The 27,612-nt window shown below is 35.1% G+C and overlaps 2 protein-coding genes across 7 annotated transcripts in view; one reads left to right on the top strand and one right to left on the bottom strand.

Moving 5' to 3' along the window:
- The first annotated feature begins 205 nt into the window (after positions 1 to 205).
- On the top strand, positions 206 to 13,622 carry LOC111502949 (uncharacterized). Its single transcript, XM_023157141.2, has 2 exons — positions 206 to 348; positions 12,523 to 13,622. The coding sequence occupies exon 2, from the start codon at positions 12,523 to 12,525 to the stop codon at positions 13,543 to 13,545; it is 1,023 nt and encodes a 340-aa protein (XP_023012909.2). The 5' UTR covers positions 206 to 348; the 3' UTR covers positions 13,546 to 13,622.
- An 8,190-nt stretch (positions 13,623 to 21,812) lies between these two features.
- The window catches only part of LOC111502947 (alpha-tocopherol transfer protein-like), a 46,081-nt gene continuing 40,281 nt past the window's right edge, over positions 21,813 to 27,612 (bottom strand). For 4 of the 6 annotated variants that reach the window (XM_023157138.2, XM_023157136.2, XM_023157137.2 and 1 more), the window contains exons 3-5: positions 24,923 to 25,106; positions 22,251 to 22,427; positions 21,813 to 22,192 (exon numbers count right to left, since the gene is read on the bottom strand). In XM_023157138.2, coding sequence (XP_023012906.2) covers positions 21,989 to 22,192; positions 22,251 to 22,427; positions 24,923 to 25,106 — 565 coding nt within the window. In that variant the 3' untranslated portion in view covers positions 21,813 to 21,988. The remainder of the gene's footprint in view (positions 22,193 to 22,250; positions 22,428 to 24,922; positions 25,107 to 27,612) is intronic. The other 2 variants (XM_074185688.1, XM_074185689.1) reach the window with 2 other exon arrangements.

Below are 27,612 nucleotides of genomic sequence, written 5' to 3'. Positions count from 1 at the left end.
TCTTTTGTTATTATAATAACATTCAACTGATTCTTCACAAAACGTATAGAGATAATGACACTGAGTCTAAGTCTCAATATTTCCACGTGTGGATTGTTTAAAAGACTGATTGATATTTTTCAGACTACAAACAAATGAATTAACATTTGGAGGTAATGTCTTGTCAAGACTGACATGAGTTAATGCGGCTGCGCTTTCTACCGCCATTGTGAAAGTTTCATTCGTTTTGTGGCGGTAAATTTCTCAACATTCGAATGGTCGATATTTTCGAGCGTGCGTTTGAGAACTGAGGTGTCATTCACACCAATAAAACAACCTGTTGTAGTTCTTCAGTGAAAAGAAAAAAGGGTAAGTTTAGGTATTATTGAAAATGTATTCTTGTTATATATACCACACTGATATGTTTTCAACGAATTATTTTATATTTCGTTATAAAGTATAATTTGAAAGTTTCACAAGATTATATAAATAACTGGAGAAAACTCATCCAAGCTACTTACTAAATAGTTGGTTGAAATCGATATTTCAATGTATGTGTGAATGCATGTTGAAATATTTTTTGTGTCGATTTCTCAGTATGAGAATTGAACCGTTTTTTATCATTCGACAATAACTGCGGCTTCTTTCGATCCGATCACTTCCAGTGTGGTTAAAATTGAATTACAAGTAATAAGAACTTTGTGCTTTTTTCTTTATTCTTCTCTAAACTGATAACGAACCAAATGAGATCATTTTCACTTATATTACTTTCAGTTTTGAATCCACTCGCGAACGTGTAATCCCAATTAATAGTAGCAGGGTAGTTATAATATTTGTTTATTATCAATAAAAGAGTTTGTATCTTCCAATTTTTTATGAATTCTTGTCATTTTGCCGTTCTATCTGTCAAATTTTTTGTTTTTGGTTGGTGCCAAATGCTCTCTTCCAATGATATAGTGTACTATGTTTGACACGAGTATCTCGCGACAGTTGGAACTTGGTTCCCGTGATTAGAAAGGGAAACATTCTAACTTCACTTTCTATAATATAAATCGTAGATTTATACTTAGAATTTTGACGTTTTTCCAATTATAATTTGACCTAACCTAACCTTATCTCATTCACAATTTACAACTCAGGTTTAGATAGCGCTTACGTGATTATTTGTGTTATTATTCTAGATAAATCATGGGATGAAAAATCTGATCCATATTTAAACAATAATGGTTAATTAAACTTATAGGTCTTTCTTGATATTTAACTGTAGAGAGAATGCGAGACCACGACACGACATTAGTTGTAAACAATGTTATGATGCCATATCTCGAATTATGTTTAATTATATTGAAAGGTATCAATTTTTTAATATTATAAAATAATTGTTTGTTATACCTCAATCGTAGAAATTGTTTTTATCTATTGTAATATACGGAGGCGTACAAGAGCCACAAAAATCAATAATATTATGTTTCCATAATTCACAATTATGACTGTGAATTTATAGTTATAAGTGTGAATTCACAGTTACAAGTGTGAATTGACAAATTCACACTTACTGTGAACAGTAAGTTAGCGTTTCGCTAACTTGGTTGGAGAAATGCGCGTCGAGTAGAGTGTTGCAGTTCTGGTGTTTGAAAAAGTGCTTGTTGTGTAACATACTTTCAGACAAAGTTTGAAACGGGTCTAGCCTAAATCCATCATGAAATTGTTTAACACTTACATTTTCCACAAAACTCTAAATAACATTTCTTATATTGTTTAAAATTAAATCTTCCACATTACGACTTCTAATTAAACGCATGTCTACTGAAAGTGAAATTACGTTGTGGATCCAGCAGTGGTGGTTCGTAGAAGGTAGAAGCACCAGTAATGGTTGAAACACACTTTGTTTGACTCCGACTACTTGCTACAATCTATGATATTGTTAAAGGAAAATAGATAAAATATCAGAAACATCAAAGATATTTCCCGTTTACAATACTCACGAGGTTGTCGCCTGAGAAAATATCAACAAAATATATAATGCAATAATTCATTGCAAGATAACAAATGGATGCCAGCAAATACTGGTTCTTATCTTTTATCATTGTTAAAGATAAAGTTCGAGAAGAAGGAAATATAATCAATCGCAATATAATCTTATTTTCTGATGTATGCAAAATAAACAAGTTAGTAAGGGTCGGCTTCGGAAATACGTAACTCCTCGATCCCGCCTAAAAGGAAAGCCTAGGGTTGGTTAGTTTGGCTGGTCAGCTCAAAGTCATCTGCTGCAGTCAGGTTTCTTCTTTGTCACAGGAACGTAATGAAGGAGTATGGGTATCAGGATTTATAGTAACTGGTTTCCCCAAAATATGTGGCTGCATAGATTGCCATACAAATGAGCACGATGATCCATATTGGAATTGTGTGGCTTGGTAGAAAGACTTCATCTTTGCTGTGAGGTAATGGATATCCTCTAGGTTCATCTTGGCAAGTTTCAGTTTAACTGGTATGGTAAATAGGTGAGAAATGTTCCATGATGGAAGCTGAATGACTTTCATTGGTGCAAGATCACCATTACCATGGGTACATTTTTCATTGGCATTTATCTGGGATTGTGATAATAAAACTCTCAGGTTCAGTAATGAGAATATTGCTTCACGTAGAAAATAAAATGTTCCAGGTTCTAAATGGGTATTCACGGCGGGGCAATCGGTAGCTTTATTTTTCAACATGACCGTGACGATGCAGTCTTCTTCGGATTGCAGGTGATTTTGACAGTAGTATGCGTCTTCTATTTCTGCATAAAGTTCTTCCTGGTATTGGTATAGTTCTGAAATCTCATTCAGGTGTGAAATGATTTCATTTTGGATTGGAATGGAATATAGAAAGCATGTTTGAAATATAATGGGCATCAGTACTGGACAGTGTATAAGAAAAATTATTCTCTCGTTAGTGAAGACTAACTGTATGCATATTACCTATTTTGATTTTTGAAACTTGTTCTTCAGAATATAATTTTATCGTTATTTTTATTATAGAATTCAAATTATTCGATAAGAGAAATGTCAGGTATGTGAAAGTTTGCAAATGTCATTGCATTAATAATTTGATTCAATTGGCTTTGGAGATTAATGAGTGATTCAATTATCAAGTGCATAACATTTATTTTATTAATTTTCTCTTTGAATTTGTTTTTAATTCAAAGGAAGAAGCATATTTTATTTTATCTGAACAGAGTATGATTTAGGTGTATCATAAATTCTTTTGCTACTGAGATTTCCTTATTTATTGCATGCTGAAGAATTTTGTTGTTGTCACTCAACTGATTTAGAATCATATTTATTTTTCGACCGTTTTCATCGTCAAGAGTTCCAAGTAACCATTTGGAAATATTTCCACCTATATATATTAGTCTAGGTTTAGATAAAATATGTGAATGTATAGTTTATAGTAATTGATCACTGTGGTGGATAAAATCTTTGCCTGTCGCAAGAGTAAATCAGATTGATAGATTAAATTTTGTTTCTCGGTTCGAAACTCAGTCGAGTATCTAAATGATGCTTCATCTCAAAAATCCCTGAAATATTCATGTAACTTACAAATGTATGTTTACTCACAATGTGGAATTGACCGCGGTGGTAGTGCGCCCGACTCACGATCGGAAGACCGTGGGTTCGATTCCCGCGTTGACCAGATATTTTTCTCGAGAGAATTTATCTGGTTGAAGCTGGAATGATTCTGCAACCGTGTTAGGAATCACACGTTAAAAGGTAAGACCTCGTTAGTCCTTAGCTCGCACAAATTTCTCAAGTTCTGAGAGTTGTCGTTCGTATGGGGGCGACAGCTGATTAACGAAAAAACAGATTTTAAACAGAATGATTCCAGTTGTTTCCACGTTGATGGGTAAAATAGGATCATTTAACTTTTGAGAAGATTCATTGCTAGAATGAAAGAGTATACGGATTGAGAGTACGAACGTTGGTTTCATCTGAAAGTATTGAAAATTAATTAATATATTTTTTTGCGCCTTTCAAGTTGTGTTTCAAATAATTAGAAGTTTCTGTTTTGACTTTTTGTTTGGGCAATTGGTTCAATTTAATGTATTTTGGTGCAAGTTTGTCTGTAGCCTCCTCTTTCATATAATATTTGACCATTTGTGGAAACTGTCATTGGCTTCTTTCGATCAGCATTAATTTTTTTGATTGATCAATTTTCGCATCTTCAGTTTTTTCATTCAGTTCGTTATATACCTACCTTTTTCAAAATTTTCTTATGATATTGGACGTATTGTGATACGTCTTTTTCGCTAATATCAAAAGGGTCTTTTGAGTTAATATTTCCGGAGACAATTTCAAATGGACAATATTCAATAAATGAATGAACTTTGGATTTTTTTTGGTGTTGTAATATGTATATTTATTTTATGTAGTTTGCAAAAATTTAGGAAATTTTGATTATTAAATTTATTACCTTCATCACATACGATGGTATGGAGTATTCCATATTATGCTATAAAGATTAATAAACCATCTAGAACCTTTATAGAGTTGACCACTACCATTGGGTAGACTTGGGCAGATTCGGAAAATGTATCAATAACAGTTATACATTTTTCTTTTCATATTGATAAGGTATCGACATGAATTCTTTCAAAAGGCCTTGTGACTGTTGGTACTGGTTGAAATTGTAATTCATTTGGTTGTCTTTCGTATTTAGATTTCTGGCAAATATTACAGTTATTGATATAGTTTGTAATGTCTTTGACCATGTTTGGCCAATAATAGTGTTTTTATGGATTCAATAATTTTATTAATTCGCCTATGGACTGTTTCGTAGACATGGTAATAATTTCATTTTATCTCGCTGTTTTTTTTCTAAAATGACATTAGTTATTTTTGTAGAGCAGATAATTAATTTTGAGTGTATACTATCACATTTTTTCTTGAATAAATTCCAAAACATATTTTTTCTTGTTCTCTATCACGAAAATATAAGTGATGAGTTATTGAGGTTGGCTACAAATTCTTCAAGGTCTTAGTAATCATGTCTTCGCCTAAGATTGATAAATATCTGAAATATTTTCTTGAATACATAATGGTACTGAAGAGACTTCTGATACTTTTTAATATCACTTGATGTTTTTACTGATTCAGAGGTTTTTCAAAATAGAAAAAGGTGAGCTAAGATGTTTTGTAAGCTTGTATAGTATCATTTTCCCGGGGATTATTTAAAATACTTTTAATTTTCTCGTTTGAAACGAAAACATTATCTGAGATGATCCATGAATATTAATCCATTTTGCGCTTTTTGAAATTATATTAAAAGAAGTTGGGATTTCCAGTTTTCATTTCAATTCCTGTTTGAATGATAGGGATTACTTCAAAAAATTTTGGATTTGAATTATCTGTTGTTTATTCTTTGTTATGTACTTTATCATTTCGGTAAGTAATCACGGGTTTCATTCGTATAAAATTGAAATTTTTTATTTTATTATTATTATTATTTTTCATTCAATTTCATGTAAATATTCTTACATGTAGGTTTTTGGATGTTTTATTTATTGTTTTGATAGTATTTCGCTTCAATTTTTTCATTAGGATGAAGGATTTGAAATTTCTTCGGATGGATCATTTTCTCTCTCGAGAAATAATTGTTGTTCAATATGAGCTAATTCATAAGTATTTTAATTTTCCTCTTCAACAGGTGAATGTGTATTATGTAACTCTTCTGAATAATGGTTGGTTTTAGTCTGTGATTGAAAGAAATTTTGTCTTGTAGGTGGATGAGGAAGACATTGGTATTGGTTTATTATTTACTGGTCGACTGTTTGGTTTAAAAAATGTACGTTTGAAGGTCTTCCAAAAACTTGTTGATCAGTGGGAAACCTTTGAGGGACTTGACGGGGTGTTATTTGAATTGGTTGACTGGAAAATTATTTCCTTTGAGTGTCAACAAATTGTTGTGGGGTTACATAAAGAAACTGGGCTGTTTGAAAATCACTTGGTAACATCAATTTGTCACTGGTTCCAACCTACTGCATGAAGTACAAAGTCCCAAATGTAAAGTTCAGAACAAAAAGCTTATTTCATGTACTCGGAGAACTAGGAAAAGTAATGGTTTGAGAGTATTTAGAGCCATTGAACATGCATTATGAAGAAATTATAGTTTTATTTGTAGCTAGTTGTTGATCACGACTTTATTCGCGATAATTTTAGCTTTTTGGTTTTCCCAGATTTTCCAACATGAACATTTTCTCAGATATTTGCCTATCTTTGTGAAAAGAGCATCGCTTTACAATCTACAAATATAGTCAATCAAAGTTTCAGACAAAGCGTCTATACGGTATTTTTATAGTATTCTTCAAATGGAATAATAATAAAAATTACTTTCTGGAATGAATCAGATATTAAATGTTATGTGAAGCTTACCACAGTACATTAGTGAAAACCGATCCCAAATCGGATTAGTCGTTTTTGAGATCAACGCGCACAGACAAACATTCTGAAAATGAATATTTTAGATTCTGTTACGTTAATAAAATATTTTCTCAAATATCTTTCATGTAAAGACGATGATCAGTTACACTTTTATGTATTGAATTTAATCATCCTACTGATACAACAAATAAAATAAAGTCATAAATCTAAATAGTTTCAACTTCTTTTCTGAAAATCTGTTTTTCCATTAACCAGCTGTCACTCTCCTACGAATGACAACTCTCAAAAGTCGAAACTTGTGCGAGCTAGGGACTAACGAGGTCTTACCTTTTCATGTGTGATTTCATTGTCGAGTTCAACCAACCAGATATTTTATTGATTTCTGCAGCTTTTTGGTAGTAGCAACACACCTCGGATAAAATATACCGAAAATTACTTCTTTCTAACACCAAAATTTTGATATGCTTTCTACTGCCAAATTTTAGATCAGATAGTTAATCTTTGCCAGCAGATCATTGTGGTTTCGGTAAGAAGTTCTCGGTTTGGATTATTAACTAATGAAAGCAGAAAACAAAACACACGTCCACAGGATCCAATCAATGTATAAATATTAGAAACAAAAACCAATAAAATTACACGAAGTACAAAAATGACTCGATATTGATATTGATATCTTACTAAATCTTTGCCTATGAACTGCCTTCGGTAATTCGCCAAAATTAGAGACAATTGACCTTTGTTTTTGAGTAATGAGGTATAATTTTCTCTGATGTATTTGAATTTCTTGGGTATTCCTAGATTTTTCAGTTTATTCACAATAACTATATGTTGGAGATTACTTGTATTATCAATACATTTCTCGTAATGATAAATTTGCAATAGCTTCCATGTCAACTGTCCATTTTGACCCGTTTCAATATTTGGATCTCTGTTCATAAGCAATAATAATTCACGATTTGTTCGAGCAATCTGCATAATCTTTTAGAATTCTTTGATTTGTTCAGTTTGGAGGCCAATGTTTTACATTGGAACGAAGTGACTTTTATTGCTATGGCACTTTATAAGTAATTAAGATAACTCGATTATCAAAAGTTATACTCAACTAATGATGGGCAGATGAAGTTTCATCCGGAAAGGTCATTGAATAATGGATAGAAATTACAGATACAAACTGAAAAAAAACCCTCTCAAAAAAACTACTTTTATATGAATATTGAATTGTATAAAAACACTTTTTCCTATTCAATTTGTACTCCAAATATTTTTTTATGAAATCAAATCAGATGCCATTCACAGGAACATTACACTTCACAGTATATGAAATAGATATAATTTCATTTACATGGAACACCGTCACCCTCAATGGCGGACCTCGATGTTTCGGAATACGACACTGATAGTATTTTCTCTTCAGCACCAATCTGGATAACATTTCAAGATGAATCACTCAATTCATTCATAACATCATGGCTTTACGTCAAGAATGAGGAATGAGACAATATACGCTGTCAAAAATAGGGTAAATTTTCATTTCTCTCAAAAAGTATTTATTTATTCATCAATTTCTATTAGTAGTCAACCTCAGATTTGATACACTTGCGTCAGCGTTTTTTCTCAACCTAGAAGTAGTTCTGATTTGCACTTTTTGGTATGTGATATGTCTTTGAGCTCTCTCAGCGATTCGATTTTCATCTCCTCAAAGCAAAACGCCGTCCTTTCATGGGTTTCTTTAATCTTGATAACAGGAAAATGTCGCAGTGGGCCAAATCTGGTGAATAGCGTGGCTGAGGAATTATTACGGTATTGTTTTTGGCCAATGAGCAGGTGCATTATCGTGATGCGAAAGCCAGGAATTGTTTTTCCACAATATGATAGTCCTTATTGACCGTACGACCATGTGGCAAGGACTGTTGCACTACGTCACGGTAATCGAAGAAAACAGTGAACAAAATATTGACATTTATTCGAACTTGGAATGCTTTTTTGGTTTTGGCTCTCCTGGGCTCTTCCATTGGGACGATTGCACGTTTGTTTCGATGTCATAACCATATACTCATGATTCGTCACCAGTTATAACCAACTTCCATCTTTTATGCTTCTCACCAACAAACTAAACATGCTAAACAGCTGAAACTGTGGACATATTTCGAGACGAGTGTACCAACGTAAAGAAATAACATCCCAGGTATAATTGTTCAAGTTACAGTTCATTGTGGAATTTCCACTAAACAGTTTACAAAACCGCAACACGTGTTTTGCTATACAATAGCTTTCTCAAACATTTTCATACGCTTGAGAAAGGATATGCATAGATGACTATTATATTGAAAAACTATTGCAGTAGAAGTCCAAAACAAGCAATACACTGACCAACTGCGTTTTTCGGTGTGAGTTTTACGAAGCTCTGGTATATCAGATATATTCCTCACAGTCGTAGGGTGCTGTGGAGAAATATTCTTCAGAGTCCTAGGGGGCTGTAGAGAATCAATCATTCCTCAGAGCCGTAGGGGACTATGTGGTATGGTCAAGTTTTAGAAACTCAAGTTTCTAAATGCACAAAATGGAAGTTGCGTTTTTGTATTTGTAATCTTTTGTTATCCACCATGCATTATGCCATCCATGAATGGTAAACAATTGCAATAGTTTTGGACTCAAATGTTTCATCCTCAAATGATATTTTTAACTTGTTTCATCTCGAATCGCCCGTTTCACGAATACTTACCTCTGAAACAGAAGACCATAAATTTTCGAGTTTGAGAGTATCTAGATTTCAGAGTTGCACTGGATCGAATAACCTCTGCATGTTGCGAGTCCATAAGAGTGCAAGTACCTATTTATGTTAAATACTCATTAACGCCGTGAAACTAATTGAGAGTACATATGTTTCAATTATTGTCTTGATCCTGTTTTGCTTTCCTTTATTTCTGATGATAAAATATTGAACAAAAGAGGACTCGGAATATTTGAAAGTAATCCGCCGTCGCGCTAGCTAATAATAATTGTATCAATGAAGCTCACAACAGAAAACAGACTTTGATTTTTGATAAAATAGATAAAAATGTTGATCATATAGAAGTAAGGTAACGTGAGTATTTCAAATTTTTCGAAGAAAGATCTACCTACTGAGTAGTTTGTAGCAGCCATGCTTCGGATGCTTTTTGTAAGTAAACTTTACGTCCGTTTGTGGATCAACTCCAGAAACAGACACTGTAGCGAAATCTTGATTTAATCTTAGCAACAAGTGAGTTATTGAAAAACCGCCTATTTAAAGATGTCATTGTTTGTTCGCATTTTCGCTTTATGCTTATTTGAACCTGTTTCAAATAGGCATGATTGAAACAGGAACCTGTTTCAATCATGCCAACGTCGCAGCGAATTTTCCACAATTCGCATCAGAAACAGGTTGTCAACTTTATCCATACACACTCGAAATAACACAGACCCCAAACAAAACCTTGCGATGGCTATTGGCTTCATGAGCGCGGTGCAGCCAAGTGTAAAGATGGGCAACACTTGTTTGCCGAAAGCAGGAAACAACACATACGCACGGAGTCAACAACAGAAGCCAACCGCACATTTGTGGTTCCATTTAGAAGACCTAGAATTCCTAGGCTACACCTAGCATGACCACGTAGGCAGCTATAGCTACCTGTGTGATATCCGGGTCCAGGATATAAATACAGAATTATTTCATTCTTGATTTGTATCATACACACTCGATAAAATCTCTATCTGTATTTATATCCTGGACCCGGAAGTCACGCAGGTAGCTATAGCTGCCTACGTGGTCATGTTAGATGTAGCCTAGGAATTCTAGGTCTTCTAACTGGAACCACAAATGTGCGGTTGGCTTCTGTTGTTGACTCCGTGCGTTTGTGTTGTTTCCTGCTTTCGGCAAACAAGTGTTGCCCATCTTTACACTTGGCTGCACCGCGCTGATGAGGCCAATAGCCAGAAACACGTGTCCGCGGTTTGCCCCTATTTTTTGAGTGTTGTGTCCACAAATTATTTCATTCTTGATTTGTATCATACACACTCGATAAAATCTCAATCTGTATTTATATCCTGGACCCGGATGTCACGGATGTCCGGATGTAGGTAGCTATAGCTGCCTACGTGGTCATGTTAGATGTAGCCTAGGAATTCTAGGTCTTCTAACTGGAACCACAAATGTGCGGTTGGCTTCTGTTGTTGACTCCGTGCGTTTGTGTTGTTTCCTACTTTCGGCAAACAAGTGTTGCCCATCTTTACACTTGGCTGCACCGCGCTGATGAGGCCAATAGCCAGAAACACGTGTCCGCGGTTTGCCCCTATTTTTTGAGTGTTGTGTCCACGAATTATTTCATTCTTGATTTGTATCATACACACTCGATAAAATCTCTATCTGTATTTATATCCTGGACCCAGATGTCACGGATGTCCGGATGTAGGTAGCTATAGCTGCCTACGTGGTCATGTTAGATGTAGCCTAGGAATTCTAGGTCTTCTAACTGGAACCACAAATGTGCGGTTGGCTTCTGTTGTTGACTCCGTGCGTATGTGTTGTTTCCTGCTTTCGGCAAACAAGTGTTGCCGGCAAACAAGTGGTTTGAAACTCTGGCAATTGAAGAAGCCCACAAGAAGCCCCGAGTCTGGTTGAGATACGTAGACGACACCTTCATAATATAAAACCACGGGAATGCAGAACTAGACACTTTCCAACGTGAGTCCTTCCATCACTTTCACAATGGAAAAGGAAGTCCACAACGAATTGCCTTTCTTAGACGTATTGGTGAAGAGGACCGACACTAAATGGGAAACATCTGTATATGAAAAACCCACTCACATAGGACAGTATCTGAACCAGAAATCCAACCAACATCAATCGACTAAGAGCGGAATCATCAAGACTCTACTAGACCGAGCTTTCGGGCTCTGTAATACAAAGGAAGGTTTCGAAAGGAACTAGGCATCATCAAAAATGACCTTCAACGGAATGGTTACTCCAGAGTGATGATAGAACAGGCTTTAGCTAGAAGACAGCAAGAGCTCCACTAGAAAGAGAAGCTGCCACAACCAGTACTTGTACTTCCCTACATCAGAGGATTATCGGAAAGGATAAGAAGAATTGGGTCCAAGTATAACATCAGGACCTGCTTCAGATCTGGGAACACTATCCGTAGCAGCCTCACGAAAACCAGGCCACCAAACGCGGACTGTGATTCCAAGAATTGCATTTACCGGATACCCTGCGAGTGCGGAGAATCATACATCGGTGAAACTAAGTGGTCATTGAGAGTTCGCATTGCTGAGTACAAGAAACACACACAGCGAGGAGAAACCAGCAAATCCGGAATAGCAGAGTATGTTTGGACTCATCAACATAATATCAAGTGGGCTCAAGCTGAAATCATCCACAAAGAGGAACACTGGTTTAGGAGAAAATTCAAAGAAGCCGCGTATATGTTGTCCAACAACGCATTTAGTCAAGCCAGCGTAGAGATACGTAACATATGGAAACCTCTAATCAAGCGAAAAACTCTTATATATCTCGGTGAAAGTCTTCGAAATCGATAGAAACATTCTACAAGTAACACGACACTCAGAAGGATCGAGAAACACAAGTGGGGTTGAGCCCGACCTTGACGAAGTCACAGTCGATCAGCAAAGATCAGCGGCGGCTGGCGTTGTTTTAGGGGATAATTATCAACAAAACATATACAGGATGTAACATAAGTACGTTAAAGTATTCAAGTAGTGTATTCTTGAAACAATTTTAAAAAAAAAGTCTATATAAACTTGTGTCCGAGATATTTACAATGTTCTATATCGATGCATATTATTTAGCTCCTAGGGCGGCGATATTTGAAGTTGCTGAGAACATTACAAAAACTAAGTATGTGGTGGATTTCGTCAAAATAAACAACTTAAAATGTTTATCGAAAAATTATTCTTTTTCGAGATACAAATTGTTGAAACTTTTCAAAACATGGTTGGTTTTTGTCATTTTTTGCAATTTTAGTTATTTTCATCAAACATGATGGGTTTTTGATCTGCTAACTATATCGTCATTTCACGAAATAATGAAGTCACACATTGTTTTAGTTGATATGTGAATGGATGTTAATGTCAATTTTTTTTTCAGATGCCGAGGAAAAAATATAATAAAATCTCCACCGTTAAACATCAACTCTCTGAAGACAATGCTTGGGATTCCAGTCTGAACTCTGAGGATTGTACTGACAACACCACGGAAGATTATTCAACTGAGGGTTTCAAAGAATTCAAGTGTAAGGGTCCCAAAGAATTCAAGTGTTTCAACACATTCGACTACACTATTTTATTAATTATTGTCCTGTCTTTATCTGTTTACTTTTTGACCTACATAGAAAGCATTTCATGGCAACTCTCATCTATTGGAAGAATTTTCTTGATAAAAATATTACCTTATTATGATTGGAGACCACTAAAAAATAAACAGTGTCTTATAGACGCATTTTCAAAGGAAAACGAATTGTTGGACGACAATTTGAATTGCGATATTTGTGAAAATATAAAACATATCGAGGTTTACGAAACGATAGATGAAGATATTTTGGACGAGCGCTACATCAAACGTGATAGGCCAGTAATATTAAGTAAAGGTTTGGAAATGTGGCCTAATGATTCTAAATTCATTCAAGAACTGAGACTGAATGAACATTTTTCATCTTCTTACCCCTGTGAGCTATCTACCGATATTTTAAAAGATTTAAGAACTATATATCAGATTATTGAAAATGTCGATCAATTTGATGCATTTTTTCTACACTTTCAAAATTGTGACGTGGATGCCATGAAAATTTTCAGAAGATTCACTTTCAGGCCAGATGCTTTACCGCCAGTATATTCTCCAGTCCTATATAATTGGTTAATATGGAACAAAAATTATAATACTACCAACTACAAGAGAGTGGCGTTGGTTGAGAAGGTTGCGGTTTTTGGGCAGCTGTTTGGGTATACTTACGTGTCACTAATTCCTAGAAAAAACTGTGGATTTGTATGCCCACAACTTAACATCAAACTAACTGGTAGAGAAATGTTGATTTTCAGCAGTTTGTGGGATTTGGAATATCGCCCGTTTGAAAAGGGAGAAAATATGGCAGTCATTCTGGAGACCAGCGATTAAAAATGTACCTTTAAGAGATTTTGATAGACTTTTTACTGCCAATAGCTGTAGTGTTAATAAACTGAGTTAAGCATAAATGATTTTGAATATCAGTAGTTCCGTTTTTCGTCATTCTCACAACTATATCACACCATAGTATAAAACAAAGTCACTTTCCGCTATCTCTATATGTATGCTTGGATCTTTAAAACTACACAGCAGATTTTGATGCGGGTTTTTTATTAGATAGAGTGATTCAAGTAATTCAAACGCTGGCGGAACCCTACGAAATGAACTACAGTATTATAGCATCTTGAAAATGTTTATCTCTTAGAGATAACTAACAATACACGTTTTTTGTCCTCGAGAAATAATGGCTTATTTTCGAAGCGATTTTAAGCAATACAGCATCAATTCTTGTCCAATTCAGTACCTTAAATACATTGTGCATTTAAAATATATCAATATGGTCCTTTGATGCATGAAATTTAAAGGAATGTTTTCGAAGATATAATAGATTAAAAATGCAGGGATATAGCGGTTGCGGCGGTACCGGCCGGGAATCCGGCGGCGCGTGCCCCATACCACTCGCACGTGTTTACATGTATATTCAGTAACAGCATTGCACCTGTGCGGACTCAAAGGGGTCGCTAGTTAAATAATATATAGGGTTTTTCACTGAGCGCTTGTTATCTTTAAATTTAAATGAAACAAAGTGTGTGTGAGATATCATCGAAATTTTTTATTCGTTGGAAAGACCTATTGACGCCATTATGTATGCCATATAACATCGTTCAAATGTCCGTCACAGCTTCTCTGGGTTGGGCGCATTCGAAACGACCAATTTTCTATGACTCTGACGCATAAATTAGGCTGAATTTTACTGGCGGCATGGGTTACGTTGGCTTTGAGGAATGCTGTGGCTTATGATTTGTTCGCATACACCTGCGACTTAAGAAAACCCCACAAGAGAAAATCTAACGGGGATAAATCGCATGATCTCGGTGGCCAGTTTACATCACCTCCACATGAGATGACCATGATTTCAAATCGCTCATGCAGAGTGTCCAATGTGGCATGTCGTTAGTGTCCAGATCTTCCAATTTAGACCAAAAGAAAATGGTAATCATCTACCTATAGTGCTCGCCGTTGACAGTGATGGCCTGCTCAACCTCGTTCTCAAAGAAATATAGATCAATGACGCCACCAGCCCAAAATCCACACCAAACACTGACTTTTTCGAGATGCATTGGAAGCTCTTGAATCTCCTGTTGATTGGTATTGTTCCAAATACGACAACTTTGTTTGTTCACGAACCCATTCCTCCATAAATGGGCCTCATCGTTTAAAATGATTTTTCGATGAAAATTAGAGTCAGTTGCCAACTGCTCCAGAGCCCATTTAGCGAACAAACGTCGTTGTCTATTGTCGTTTACCTTCAGTTCTTGTCACAACGCAAAATTCGCCAAGTTCTTGTGAGCGACGCGAAATCGACTGCCTTGGGTTCTTCTGCACACTCTCACAGACAGCGACCGTGTTTATGGTGGATATTACGTACGGGTGTTGGTCAATCGTTTACTGAACTAGTGAACTCAAAATTATCCACCACATTGTGAATAGTCTTCTCGGTAGGATGATTATGATGAAGCGCGCAGTACGTTTCCCGAACAGAATACCCCTTCTGATAAAACAATTTTATTATTTGCACATGCTGTTGAGCATAGTAATATGGCAAAACAGAGTGAATAAATGACAACCAATTTGACAGATGTAGCTTCAAGAAGATGCGGCCGTAATCAATTGTAAAAGTTCAGAAATCCCTGTTGAAAGACCCCATATATGGAAAAATAATAACGTTAGTCACGAAATAATTGAAGAGCCTGAATGACGTCAAATTTCACTGAAGCCCTTCCACTCGCTGTGTAGTGATGTTATAAAATTTTTGGGAAAGAAAGGCTGTTTTTTTACTTCTTTATGCAAAAAATTTGAGGATCTACAGAGGAAGGAAGTGAAATAAAAGAGCCTGTGCTCATATATTTTTTCAAATGCGGGACTTACGATATATACAAATTCCACCGTAGTCACCTCTGTAATATATCTACCACTTTGGAGAGATGGGCTCACCAGTGGAATAATCCGGTACTTTATTTATCTGTCCTCCGTGTGATGATACCACCTATCGTCACCGCTGTAATAACATGTAATTTAACTGTCTATCAACATTTGTAAAAAAATATCATTTAGCTAGTTGTCATCCTTTGAACCCCTTTCGCTAATGCCATGATTGCTTTGTAAAATTAAATTTGGCAGCCGCTGTCACCAAATGCGGATTTCTCCACATCAAATTCTGAGCATTGAGGCAATTCCCAAAATGCTTGAATTCAGCCTCCTGCACGAAAAGGAGGTCTTTAGTTGCAGTTGAACAAGATCTCAATAACTCGGAGACCTTTCTTTCCAAGAGGTTACTATGCTAGATTTTAAAATAAAAGACACTATATTCGAAAATAAAAAGACAAAGAAAAATGATACAACAAAATAGACAAAGAAAAACACCAGAAAGAAAATAACAATGACCGAATCTCGAATAAAACACAAATTTAGTGCCTTCGCCATACATTCCTATCATATACGAAAGTAACTGTAGCTAGGCTTGGCCGATAATTTCTGACCGCTACCTAACTATGACTCAATTATTGAATCCACTCTGTACACTGATTTGTGGCTAACTCCTTGCCAAAATTCATAAAATGATTATTAAACATGAACAGTTAACTCAGCGCCGCCCTTTTCTAGCTCGTCTCTGTAGGTTATCCAAAAAAATATCGTAGCAAAACCTCAATTTTAACTCGTATATACACGGTTTCGGCATACGAAACCATTTACTACACTCACAGACAAAAAAAAATTGCATATTTTATTTTAAGCCTTGATTTAATGTTCATTTCTATTTGTCTGAATCTTTATATGCAATTTTCATTACTAAATGGTATATGTTGAAGTATTTAACGTATATTAATTGCCAAATAATCCAGATATTGAAATTTTATAACACATTTGTAGAAGAAGTAATGGAATAGACGAGTTTTGGTAATAATATTCAATCAGAAGTTCTTTGAGGCAACATAATAACAGTTCAGTACTTAGTGTTTCCTCCCCTAACTCATCCTCCTGGGCATACTCCGCAAAAGGTCTTTGATGGTTTCTTGTGGAATTCGATTCTATTCTTCCTGTGCAGCAATTCATAATTCTGCAATTGAGTTAGGAGCTGGATTTCGTGCTCGTATATATCTTTTTAGGATATCCCAAATATGTTCTATAGGATTTGCGTCAGGACTGTTTGGTGGACACTCCACTGCCTCAAGTCCAACATCTTCAAAATACTGGGTGACTGTTCTTGCAGCATGTGCACGAGCATTATTATGCATTAGCACGAAATTGTAACCAATGAAGCCGCCGTAAGGTAAAAAATGCTCTTCAAGGATGTTGCGTATGTACCAGTCAGCATTCATTCTTAACATCTCTATAAGCTCAGTGCGACTGTCCCAACTAATGCCACCCCACAACATAAAAAAACCATCACCAAAGGTAACGTTATGCACAAGATTTAATGTGTTTAATTTGTTCCACAAATACAGGGTGTTTCCTAACTACGGTACGAAACTTCAGAGGGTGATTCGTTAGATTGTTTTAAGAAAAAAAGTTCATATGAACATATGTCTGAAGTTGCTTAGTTTCTGAGATACAGGGCTTCGAAGATAAAAAAAGTGTATTTATAAAATATCATAAATATGCTTACACCGATTTGGTGTAAGGATATTTGGCGCTTATTTAGACCTAACTAGATTGAAATTATTAGGTCCAGTGGAGTCTCATTGGGCCCCACAGCCAACAATATTGGAGAAAAAAAAGTACACCACAGACTTGTTCTTGTAGTTTTTCATTTTTTTTAGATTATTCAACTAAAAAATTTCGTGGTCACTTTGAATATCATGAACACCTGCTTTGGAGACCAGCTGACAGTGATAGTGTTGCCATATCAGTGAAAGTCAGAATTGTCAATTGGCAGTGGCCATCATAAATAATTTTGCTAACGCTGAGATGGCTGACATGCCCTTATGGATTAGCAAATGGAAATGTGAAAGAAGCACTAAGAATTTACCAGGACAGAAATCTTAATAGAGTAATTCCATTTGATAAGTCATATAGAACGCTACATGCAAGATTATGTGACACTGGTAGTTTTAATGAAAATGCAGGTGGTAGAAAACCAGAAACTGCAACAACGCCTGAACTAGAAGAAGCTCTACTTGATGCGATAGAAGAATATCCTTCAAATAGTACCAGGAAGATTGCACTGAGGTGCCATATCACATACAGTGGGTCTAAACTCTACTGCTTCAGAATTTTCACCCAAGATTAATGTTTTGCAGGTGGTTTATTCATACGATAGTACACAATAATAATTTTTTATCAAATATTTTATTCTCAGACGAAGCAAATTTTTTATGAGGTGCTATTATGAACTTTCACAATGACCATTTTTGGGCCGACGAAAAACTTCACGTAATTGAATTTTCGCTGAACGTTTGGGTAGGAATGATTGGTGACTACAATTGTTCTTTCTTTCTTACCAGTAAGATCAACAGGTAAATCCTACACGGACTTTTTGCGAGACCATTTACCCATTTTGTTAGAAGAAGTGCCGGTACTTGTGGGATACAACATATGGTTTATGCATGACGGGGCTCCAGCTCATTTTAGTGTTTTTGCTCGTCAGCATTTCGATATCACCCACCCCTAATCGCTGGATTAGACGTGCAGAATCTCGAAATTGGCTAGCTCGTAGTCCTCTAGATTTCTATTTATGGGATCATCTGAACGCTCTTGTTTATGAAATTCCTTTACTAGATGTGAATGCATCGACTGCAGTCGTGTATTTTATCAGAAGATGGACATTCTGCTCATTTACTTTGAGGTCGAAATTGATTATTATTTACTTTTGGTTTTTATTTCATGTTGTCTATGGAACGCCGTTTTACTTTTTATTGTCACAAATATTCATTCCTCAATTTATTCAACTAACAATTTATTTGTTTGAATTTAATTGACTCATACATTTGTTCGACACATTAAAAACGATTGTTCGCAAAATTTGTTCTATTTCAAATGACACTTGATTTAAAATGTTACATGAATAAAATTGTTATTTGAATAAAAAAGAGTAATGAAATAACTTGAAGCTTTTATTGATTCCGAAGAAAAATATTGTTTCTGAGTATTGGAAAATGGAACGCCAATTTATTATATATTATGCTGAAAAATAATCTATATACATATAGTTCAACTCAGCAATAAACCAACATTTTAATTCAACAATCAATGGAATGTATTATTCGAGTAAATTCAACAAACGTTTCAATTCCGCATATATTTTGACCTTTCAATAAAATGTTAGTTATTTATATGACTGTTGAATTACAATTAAACTTTAAATTCACTGTCTAAAAGTAAGTTTGGGAATAAAATTTCAATGAATATATTTGAATGACTGTCAAAGTTTTTCCATGAAACATTGTTGGTAATAAAAATAGACTTTTTCGTTTGTCTGAAAATATAGCAAAGTAACTTTCCATACTAAATATTTTTCTATGAATAATAAAGATTGTTATATTTCAATTTTATTGAAAGTGTTCAATATTTGCAACATTCACTTTAATGCATTCAATTTAAAATTTGGCTACAACTTTTGTGCAAAACATTCTCAAGCAAGTATCATTTCATTTCATCAGTCTTTTTAAAAAGCTAATTTCTGACAAAAAATTAAATTGTTTGATGATTTAAAAAGTTTGTTGTATTTGAAAGATACATTTAAAACGATTGTTGATAATTTTAATTCGGCGCTGGTATCGAGCGGATTTATCAAGAACTTCAATTGTTACATATGGCAACATGCTAGTTCATTTACAGTACGACAACACGCCGTTCAACCGTGGCGCCGAATAAAAATTATCAACAATCAATTTAATTCATGTATCACTGAAATTCAACAAACAAAATAATACAGATCATTTCAAAGGAATATTAATAAAAAGTAAAACGGCGTGGCACGCCGGTTTACTTTCTATTGGTATTTTGTAAAAATGAATTATTTTGACTGTTGCATTCAGGTGATACATGAATTAAATTGATTGTTGATAATTTTTATTCGTCGCTGCGGTCTAACAGATTATTACCGTACTATGACCAACGTCATACATATATACAGTTGAGTAGTTCCATAAAAATACGCCCGACGACAGCGCCGAATAAAAATTATCAACAATCAATTTAATTCATGTATCACTGAAATTCGACAAACAAAATAATTCAGCTCATTTCAAATGAATATTAATAAAAAGCAAAACGGCGTGCCACGCCGTTTGATTGTATAGATGGCAAATGTTATGCGACTTCTGAGAAACACATTGTAGACTGTGTCTAACGTAAGATGTCCAGACGTCATAGTTAACGTAAGCACAGCTTATAGTTATAGTCTAATACGCCTAATACTGACACTGACACCAAGAAATAGGTTACCCAACTGAACAGAAATTGATGGTTCAGGTTGTTCATAGTGAAAACATTACAATATTATATTTATCATGAGTGGTTTTAATATGAAGCGTAGGATTCGTCAAACTATACTAGAGGCAAATAGGTTTTTGGAAGAAGGAAACATATACAATGCAATACAATGCGCTGACGTCGGGCGTATTTTTGCGGAACTACATAACTGCATATAATATGTATGTCATTGGTCATAGTACGGTAATAATCCGTTCGACTGCAGCGCCGAATAAAAATTATCAATAAACAATTTAATTCATGTATCACTGAAATTCAACAAACAAAATAATTCAGATCATTTCAAAGGAATATTAAAAAAACTAAAACGGCGTGACACGCCGTTTTACTTTCTATCGGTATTTTGTGAAAATGAATTGTTTTGATTGTTGCTTTTAGGTGATACATGAATTAAATTGATTGTTGATAATTTTTATTCGGCGCTGCGGTCGGACGGAATATTGTGTTACTATCACTAAACTATCATGTTGCCAGATTTAAAAATTCAGCTTCTGCAAGAATACGTTCGACGCTAGCGCCGAATTAAAATTATCAACAATCGTTTTAATTCATGTAACTATAATTATCAACAAACCATTTTATTCATGTTTCACAGAAATTGTAGTAAATTATTCGATAGTTACAAAAAAAGTATATATGACAAACATTTACTTCCAAAAATTTCAAACAATGAATCTATATTATAACTGTTCGCAACTTTTCATCAAACAAATTAATTCATGTAAAATTTTAAATCAAGTGTCATTTAAAATAGAACAAATTTTGGGAACAATCGTTTTTAATGTGTCGAACAAATGCATGAATCAATTAAATTCAAACAAATACATTGTTAGTTGAATAAATTGAGGAATGAATATTTGTGACAATAAAAAGTAAAACGGCGTTCCATAGTTGTCCATGGATAGTTTTTAGGAGTGATTTTTTTTTCTCGAAAACGAAACTTGATACGAAAAAAACACAACGACGAAAAAGTTGTATTTTTAGTTGCTCAATCTAAAGAAATGAAAAACTACAAAAAAGTCTGTGGCGTTCTTTTATTTCCAATATTGTTGGCTGCCGGTGCCCTCTGAGACGACACTGGACCTAATAATTTAAATCTAGTTCAGGCTAAATGAGCGCCTTATTACTTCAAATAACTGTAGCAAATTTCTATCAAATCGGTGAAAGAATATTTATGGTATTTTATGAATATCATTTTTTTTAAACTTCAACGCCCTCTATCTGAGAAACGAAGCAACTTCGGACATATGTTCATTAAATTTTTTTTAGGTATTGAAAGAACCTAACGAATCACCTTCTGGAGTTTTGCACCGTAGTTACGAAACACCCTGTATAGAAGGAAAAAAACTTTCTTTCCCAAAACATTATTCTTTCACAAAAAAATACTCTTTCAATTTAACCCTGTATAACATTCTGATTGATTCGGCCGTTACTTGATGGAGGTCCACAGTGATTTCATAAACTACAGCTCACGATTTGATCTTCACACACTTTTTTTTCAAAAATATATCACATATATCATGATATATTTCGCTATCACAGTAGCTTTTTTGTAATGATTTCGTATACTTTTCAAAATAAAGTTTGTGAAGATCAAATCGTAAGGTGTAGTTTATGAAAATAATAATATACAACTACTGAAAATCGCATAAATAAAATCAAACTTTGAATTCAATTCCCTATATTATTTGTTCATTATATTCAATAAAGAAAAAATACCTCTCTGTGGAAACATGATTATTCTAAATAAGGGTCGAATAAGAAAAAACCATGTTCAGCAATTAATGAAGACTCATCATGGGGTTTTGAAAAGGGTGTTTTCTAAAGAGCTCAATCAAAATCAACTCTTTTTCCAAATGGGAGCTTCTTTCCTGATCATTTCCTCAATGTTCCAAAACTCTTGTCGGTCCTTGAATTGTTGTAAAGTGATGTCATGGAGTTCGCTCGCAGACGGAAGGTCACCACCGTAATCTTTTGGCAAACACTTTTTTGGAGCTATTTCAAACATTTTCTCTTGTTCGATACCTGGCGAGTGAAAATGAACCTGAAAATTATTATTATATAACGTCATTTTTATTTATATTTATCTTCAAAATATTTACCAAATCCATCAGTTCACTCTTCATAAATACTTTTATGAGGGCTAAAATTTTATCTATAAAATAAACGCTATTCAAAATATGAATTTCCTTCATTCTTAGGGGAAGAGCTTCCTGTAAGAAAGAGAAATATTTCTTAACTGCTCCAATTTTCAATTTTGTCATATGCATCAAGCCAAACTGAAAAAAAAAAACAATTAGTATTTAATTAATCGTGCTTTGATATACTCGTATAACAAAATGAAAACGACCTGTTTTGATGTATTTGTTTTCGAATTGTAGCAGACGTACTGATTGTTATTAATTAATTCATAATATCATTATTAGTATTCCTTTAGATGATTTGAATGTAATATTGAATCTATTTCTATACATTTATTCACGCGATCGACTGGAAATTCAAACTATGGATGTCAAAAGCAAGGGGGGATCCAAAATTTCAACGTCGACTACCGAATAAAAACTCGTGTTTTGTAACCTTTCTAAGAGGAGTTGTCAGCGCTATTTTTGTTAAGGGTGGTTTTTCTTAGGACAGCATGAATTCAAATGTTACATTCATGATTCGGCCTAATATTACTGATTTACTTATTTATTTCAATAACTTGATGGATGTTCCATATATATCATATATATCATATATATCAATGGCTTCAAGTCCATATTCCACGGACTTGAAGCCATTGAATATAACATTTTGACGCCTGTCAGTGAAGTATGATATAAAAAGTTGGATCAGGGTAAGAGAAAAGCCGTACCTGTACAATTTTGATAGCAGTAATCAATGATCAAGCCTGTCAAACGCCTTTGAGAAGTCCGTATATATGACATCAGTTTGGGATCTTCTATGAATGGTTTCAGAGATATATTGGGTAACATTGAAGATGTTGGTGATTGTTGAGCGACCTTTCATAAAACCATGTTGAAGTGGTGTAATTTGATTGTTCAAATGAGGATATAACCTGCTATAGATGATGATTTCAAACACTTTGGCAACGTTGCATATGATTGATATGGGTCTATAATTGGCCGAACTTTAGATAACTTCCATAGATCTGCGATGGTACTAGTTTTGATGCAGATATTTATTAATATTGTCTAAGGACGAGCCAAAACATATGCATAATCTCTGAAAATCAGGGCAGAGATGCTGTCGGGACCTGTTGTCATTTTCGGTTTTATCTGTTTCAAAACAACCAACACTTCATTTTCTTCGAAGAAATAAATGTTCAAGACTTGTGAATATGGATGTTCATCGCTCAATTTGGTTGGAGAGCTGGTGATATATGCAAAGCTATTGAGAATATCTAAAGGAGTATCTAAAGATTGTTCTTCGTTGGACATTCTGTCCGAAATGCTGGTAGTACCTTTTTTGTTGTTTATATTTGCCCAGAATTTATTTGGATTCTCTTTGATGCCATGTTCAGCAGATTTGACAAATTTTTTGTACGCGTTGTCCACGTCGACTTTATCTTTGCCATCAGACGCAGAAATTATTCCCGGACAGCAATATCACTGATGCTTGTAAATAAACGCCACGACTTAGCCTTTAGAATTTGCTGAATAATTTCATTGTCGAACCACGGCGGATATTTACGCTGGAAGTTACTAGTTCGTAAGGGTACACATTGATCCGGTATGTTAAAGATTTTCCCGTAAAAATAAGTACAAGCATCATTTGATCTATCGAAAACTTCAAGAGTGGTTCAGTCAATGCTTGCAAAAAGTTCGTACATACGCGGAAAGTTTGCTTTTCTAAAGTTGTACTCATTATTACAAGAGGTGGCGAAGTTTCTTTTCAAATTACGTATAATATTCGATTTGCAGTATATATTCAAGGCGACACTTGAAAGTATAATGTACTTATCGTTTGACAAAGAAGGAGGGACATAAATACTGATCATAAATAACGAATTCGAATCAGAAATTATTTTCACCATAACCATGTCTACAGAGACTAATACTTGAGGAATGAAGTGTTAAATCATCTCGTGAAGAGGCGAACGAATCAGCAACTGCAATAAGAGCTCCTTCAGCTTTTGAGCAATTGCATTCAGAGAATTTTCTATCAGAGCGGTATACCTCATAGCAGTTAGGGAATAACCGAGTGGTCCAACCAAGTTTCTGTCAGTGCAACAATCGGGAATCCAGTCATCGTAATTGAGTTGAAAAATTGGGCTGTTTTAGATCGCAGACCACGGATATTTTGATAATAAAATGTTGTGTAGTTCTCATTTCGTAGGGTAGAATCATGGGAGGACGCAGATGATCTAAAGCCTCATGAGATGAGGGTGATTGTTACAGACAGCTAAGTACATTATTTTTGAATTTTTCTATTGCAGTTTGGTAAGCAGTACATTTTTCCTTTCTTTTCCCACACCGCATGATCTTTTGCAAGATTGATGAGACTTATTGCAGACAGAAACAGCGTTATTCAATAAAATCTTAAAAAAAACCTTTTTCCTTACACTAGGGTCTAGATTCATGACCTTCACTTCCTTGAATATTATCATGTTATTAAGAAACATTTTGTATATCAACAATTTTCAATTTCGACAATTTAAAATGACGATAACTTGATAACCTTCGTTTATTTATTAAACTCTCAATTGATAACTTTTACTATCATCAATAATAACAATATACAAAAATTCAATACTTAAAATCGATTCACTTACCCCTTTCATATCTATCAGAACAATGAGTCCAGGAGGTGGATTTTTTTCATGAGTTACATCCATTATCATATACGAAACTTTCATAGCTTGTACTAGGTCAAAATTGTTATAGTTGCTATCATTCAATTTGAAATAGTGGATTACATCACCTTCATCTGTTCGAACTGGTATACTAGAAAGGTGACTGAAACAGATAGATTCATGTGTTTTTCGATATATTTCACGAACGTTTTCTATACTCTACGTTTCTTTTTTCAATTCATATATGGAAAGAAGCATAATGAAATGTGTGGCCAAATGAAACTTTCACTTTTATATTTATTAATATTATTCAAAAGAAGCTTTTTTCCTAATCACCATAAATGCAAACTCTTCTCGATACGCATTTCACCAACCAATTTGACATCTTCTGGAAATGAAGCTTTCTTCATTTTCTGAAGACACCAACTGGATTGGTGAAACGCCCGTCGAAAAAAGTATTGCACTCTGGTGATTGGGAAAAGTGATTGTTTTGGATTCATTCTATGCCAGAGATTGCAGTTTCACCTTGTATCAATATTATTGTTGAGAAAGTTTAGTAAACAAGTTTGTAGTAAATATATTTGACGATGACAAGTGAACATCTCAAATCCAAGCTGCACTGAAAAGTTATAATCATGGTAATAGCAGCTGAACAGAGTTGGTTCCATTTCGAGTACCATCTCATATTTTCCAGAAACTGAATACCTGGTCGTGATGATACGAAAAACTTGCTTTGGACGTAATTTGAAGTGGCGTGCGGTTCATCAAACTCATAAACTACTATGATGTGAAATGTTTAACTATCACATATTTGAGATGGAGGAATAATCCATCAGTTTCGTCAGGAATCACCAAATAGCTGACAAGAAACCAGTCAATCTGGATCGATACGTGTCTATACAGATTTTCGACGTTATTCCCAAACCTACACATGTCATACCAACTAGTTTCGACTTCGAAATGAAGATTGGAGTGCTTCTAACCAGCCAAACAGGCACATTATATGAGGCGTATCTGGATTGGAATACGTTAGGTATGCAGTGTCATTGCTTTTCGACTTTGAAAGCCGTGGATTTTTGGAATTTCTTCCTGACGTTCCGCTGGCGCGAGTGGCTAGCTTCTTCAGAGGTTTAACCATCATGACTTGCTGTCCGATGACTACCTTTTAGGCTTCGTAAAGCGTATTTATGCCTTGTCAGGTAATCCGTTGTATTTGTACCTGTATCTGTACCTGTATTTGTACCTGCATTTGTACCTGTATTCGTACCTGCACTTGAACCTGGAACATTAACAATCTTGCTGCCTGTTGTCCTGTTCGTTATTCTCGAATTCCTTAAAATGGGGTTCCATTCGATCTCAGGGTCACTTCAAGGTATTTCAGTTCCCTCTCCAGATGTTCTGGTTCACATATTCTCCGAGCATGTTCCGGAGAATATGTTCGAATGGATACAGTGCCTCCGAGACCAGAAAAGACATGAGACCGAAGGGCACCACAGTTCAGAAAGCGAAAAAGGATCGGATGGTTGCACGCGCATATCTACCGTTTATCCCTAGGGTCACGGATAGAATTGGAAAACTATTGGACAAAAAAGACCCATTATTAGCGGCAGGGGTCTATCGCATACCGTGCACTTGTGGAAAGATATATATCGGAACCACCAAACGATCCATGGGAACAAGACTAAAAGAGCATAAAAGGAACTGCAGACTAGGCCAAACAGACAAGTCAGTTGTGGCAGAACACGAACTGAGTGAAGGAGACCACAAAATCTTGTTTGAAAACACAGAACCAATTGCCCCCAACCAGGGATACCATAGCCGACTGGTACGGGAGGCAATAGAGATCCACAAACATATGGATAATTTTAACAGAAAAGAAGAAGCGGCGAGTCTCGATCAAATATGGAAGCCCATTTTAAGGAATTTGAGAATAACGAACAGGACAACATAAATACGCTTTACGAAGCCTAAAAGGTAGTCATCGGACAGCAAGCCAGGATGGTTAAACCTCTGAAGCGCCACTCGCGCCAGCGAAACGTCAGGAAGAAATTCCAAAAATCCACGGCTTTCAAACTAGAAAAGCAATGACAATGAAAACCTCAGCCGTGAAAGTCTAAACCATTTTGTCACGTTAGGTGTGATTCGAACTTAGGCTCTGTAGCCTAAACTGATTTGGGATTGCAAAACCTTCTCGAGACAACTAATAGCGAGATATTGAGTAACTTTGAAGTGGCCCGGTTCATAAAAAAATCAAAGCCGATGAAGAATGAGATGAAACTGGAATAAGAGAGAATCAAGTAGAAAGTTTAAGAAGAACTGAATAGGAAGACTTGAAATGGGTAATGACAGTTTTGGAAGAACAGTCCCAACTGAGATATTACCTCCGTAAAATGACGGGTAGATTTCGATTCACTTGCTTCGCGAGTATAGGTACCAAGTTCTAGCAAATGGTTTGAGATCTTTGAACAGATATTAAAAAGTGAGCGAAAAAAAACTGATCAACTTTCTCAGAAGTCTCGGGGTTTCTAATCTCAAATAAGCTAGGGGTCGTGGTAAGAGATTGGAAACCAAATATACTTTGAATTTTTTGGTAAAATGTCTATATTCATAATATGGGTTTTTTCATCTTCCTCTTTTCCATTAAATTCTTAGCATAGACCTTTATTCCT

Source organism: Leptinotarsa decemlineata, unplaced genomic scaffold, assembly GCF_025532065.1.
Source record: "Leptinotarsa decemlineata unplaced genomic scaffold, Ldec_3_MD MMD2_tig00078346_RagTag_RagTag, whole genome shotgun sequence".
NCBI lineage: Eukaryota > Metazoa > Arthropoda > Insecta > Coleoptera > Chrysomelidae > Leptinotarsa > Leptinotarsa decemlineata.
The sequence above is the reverse complement of the archived record's forward strand: the minus strand, read 5'-3'. Positions and strand labels throughout refer to the sequence as shown.

Excerpts from the sequence above, each read along its gene's own strand:
- LOC111502949 (XM_023157141.2), top strand. The coding sequence starts at position 12,523 with ATGCCGAGGAAAAAATATAATAAAATCTCCACCGTTAAACATCAACTC.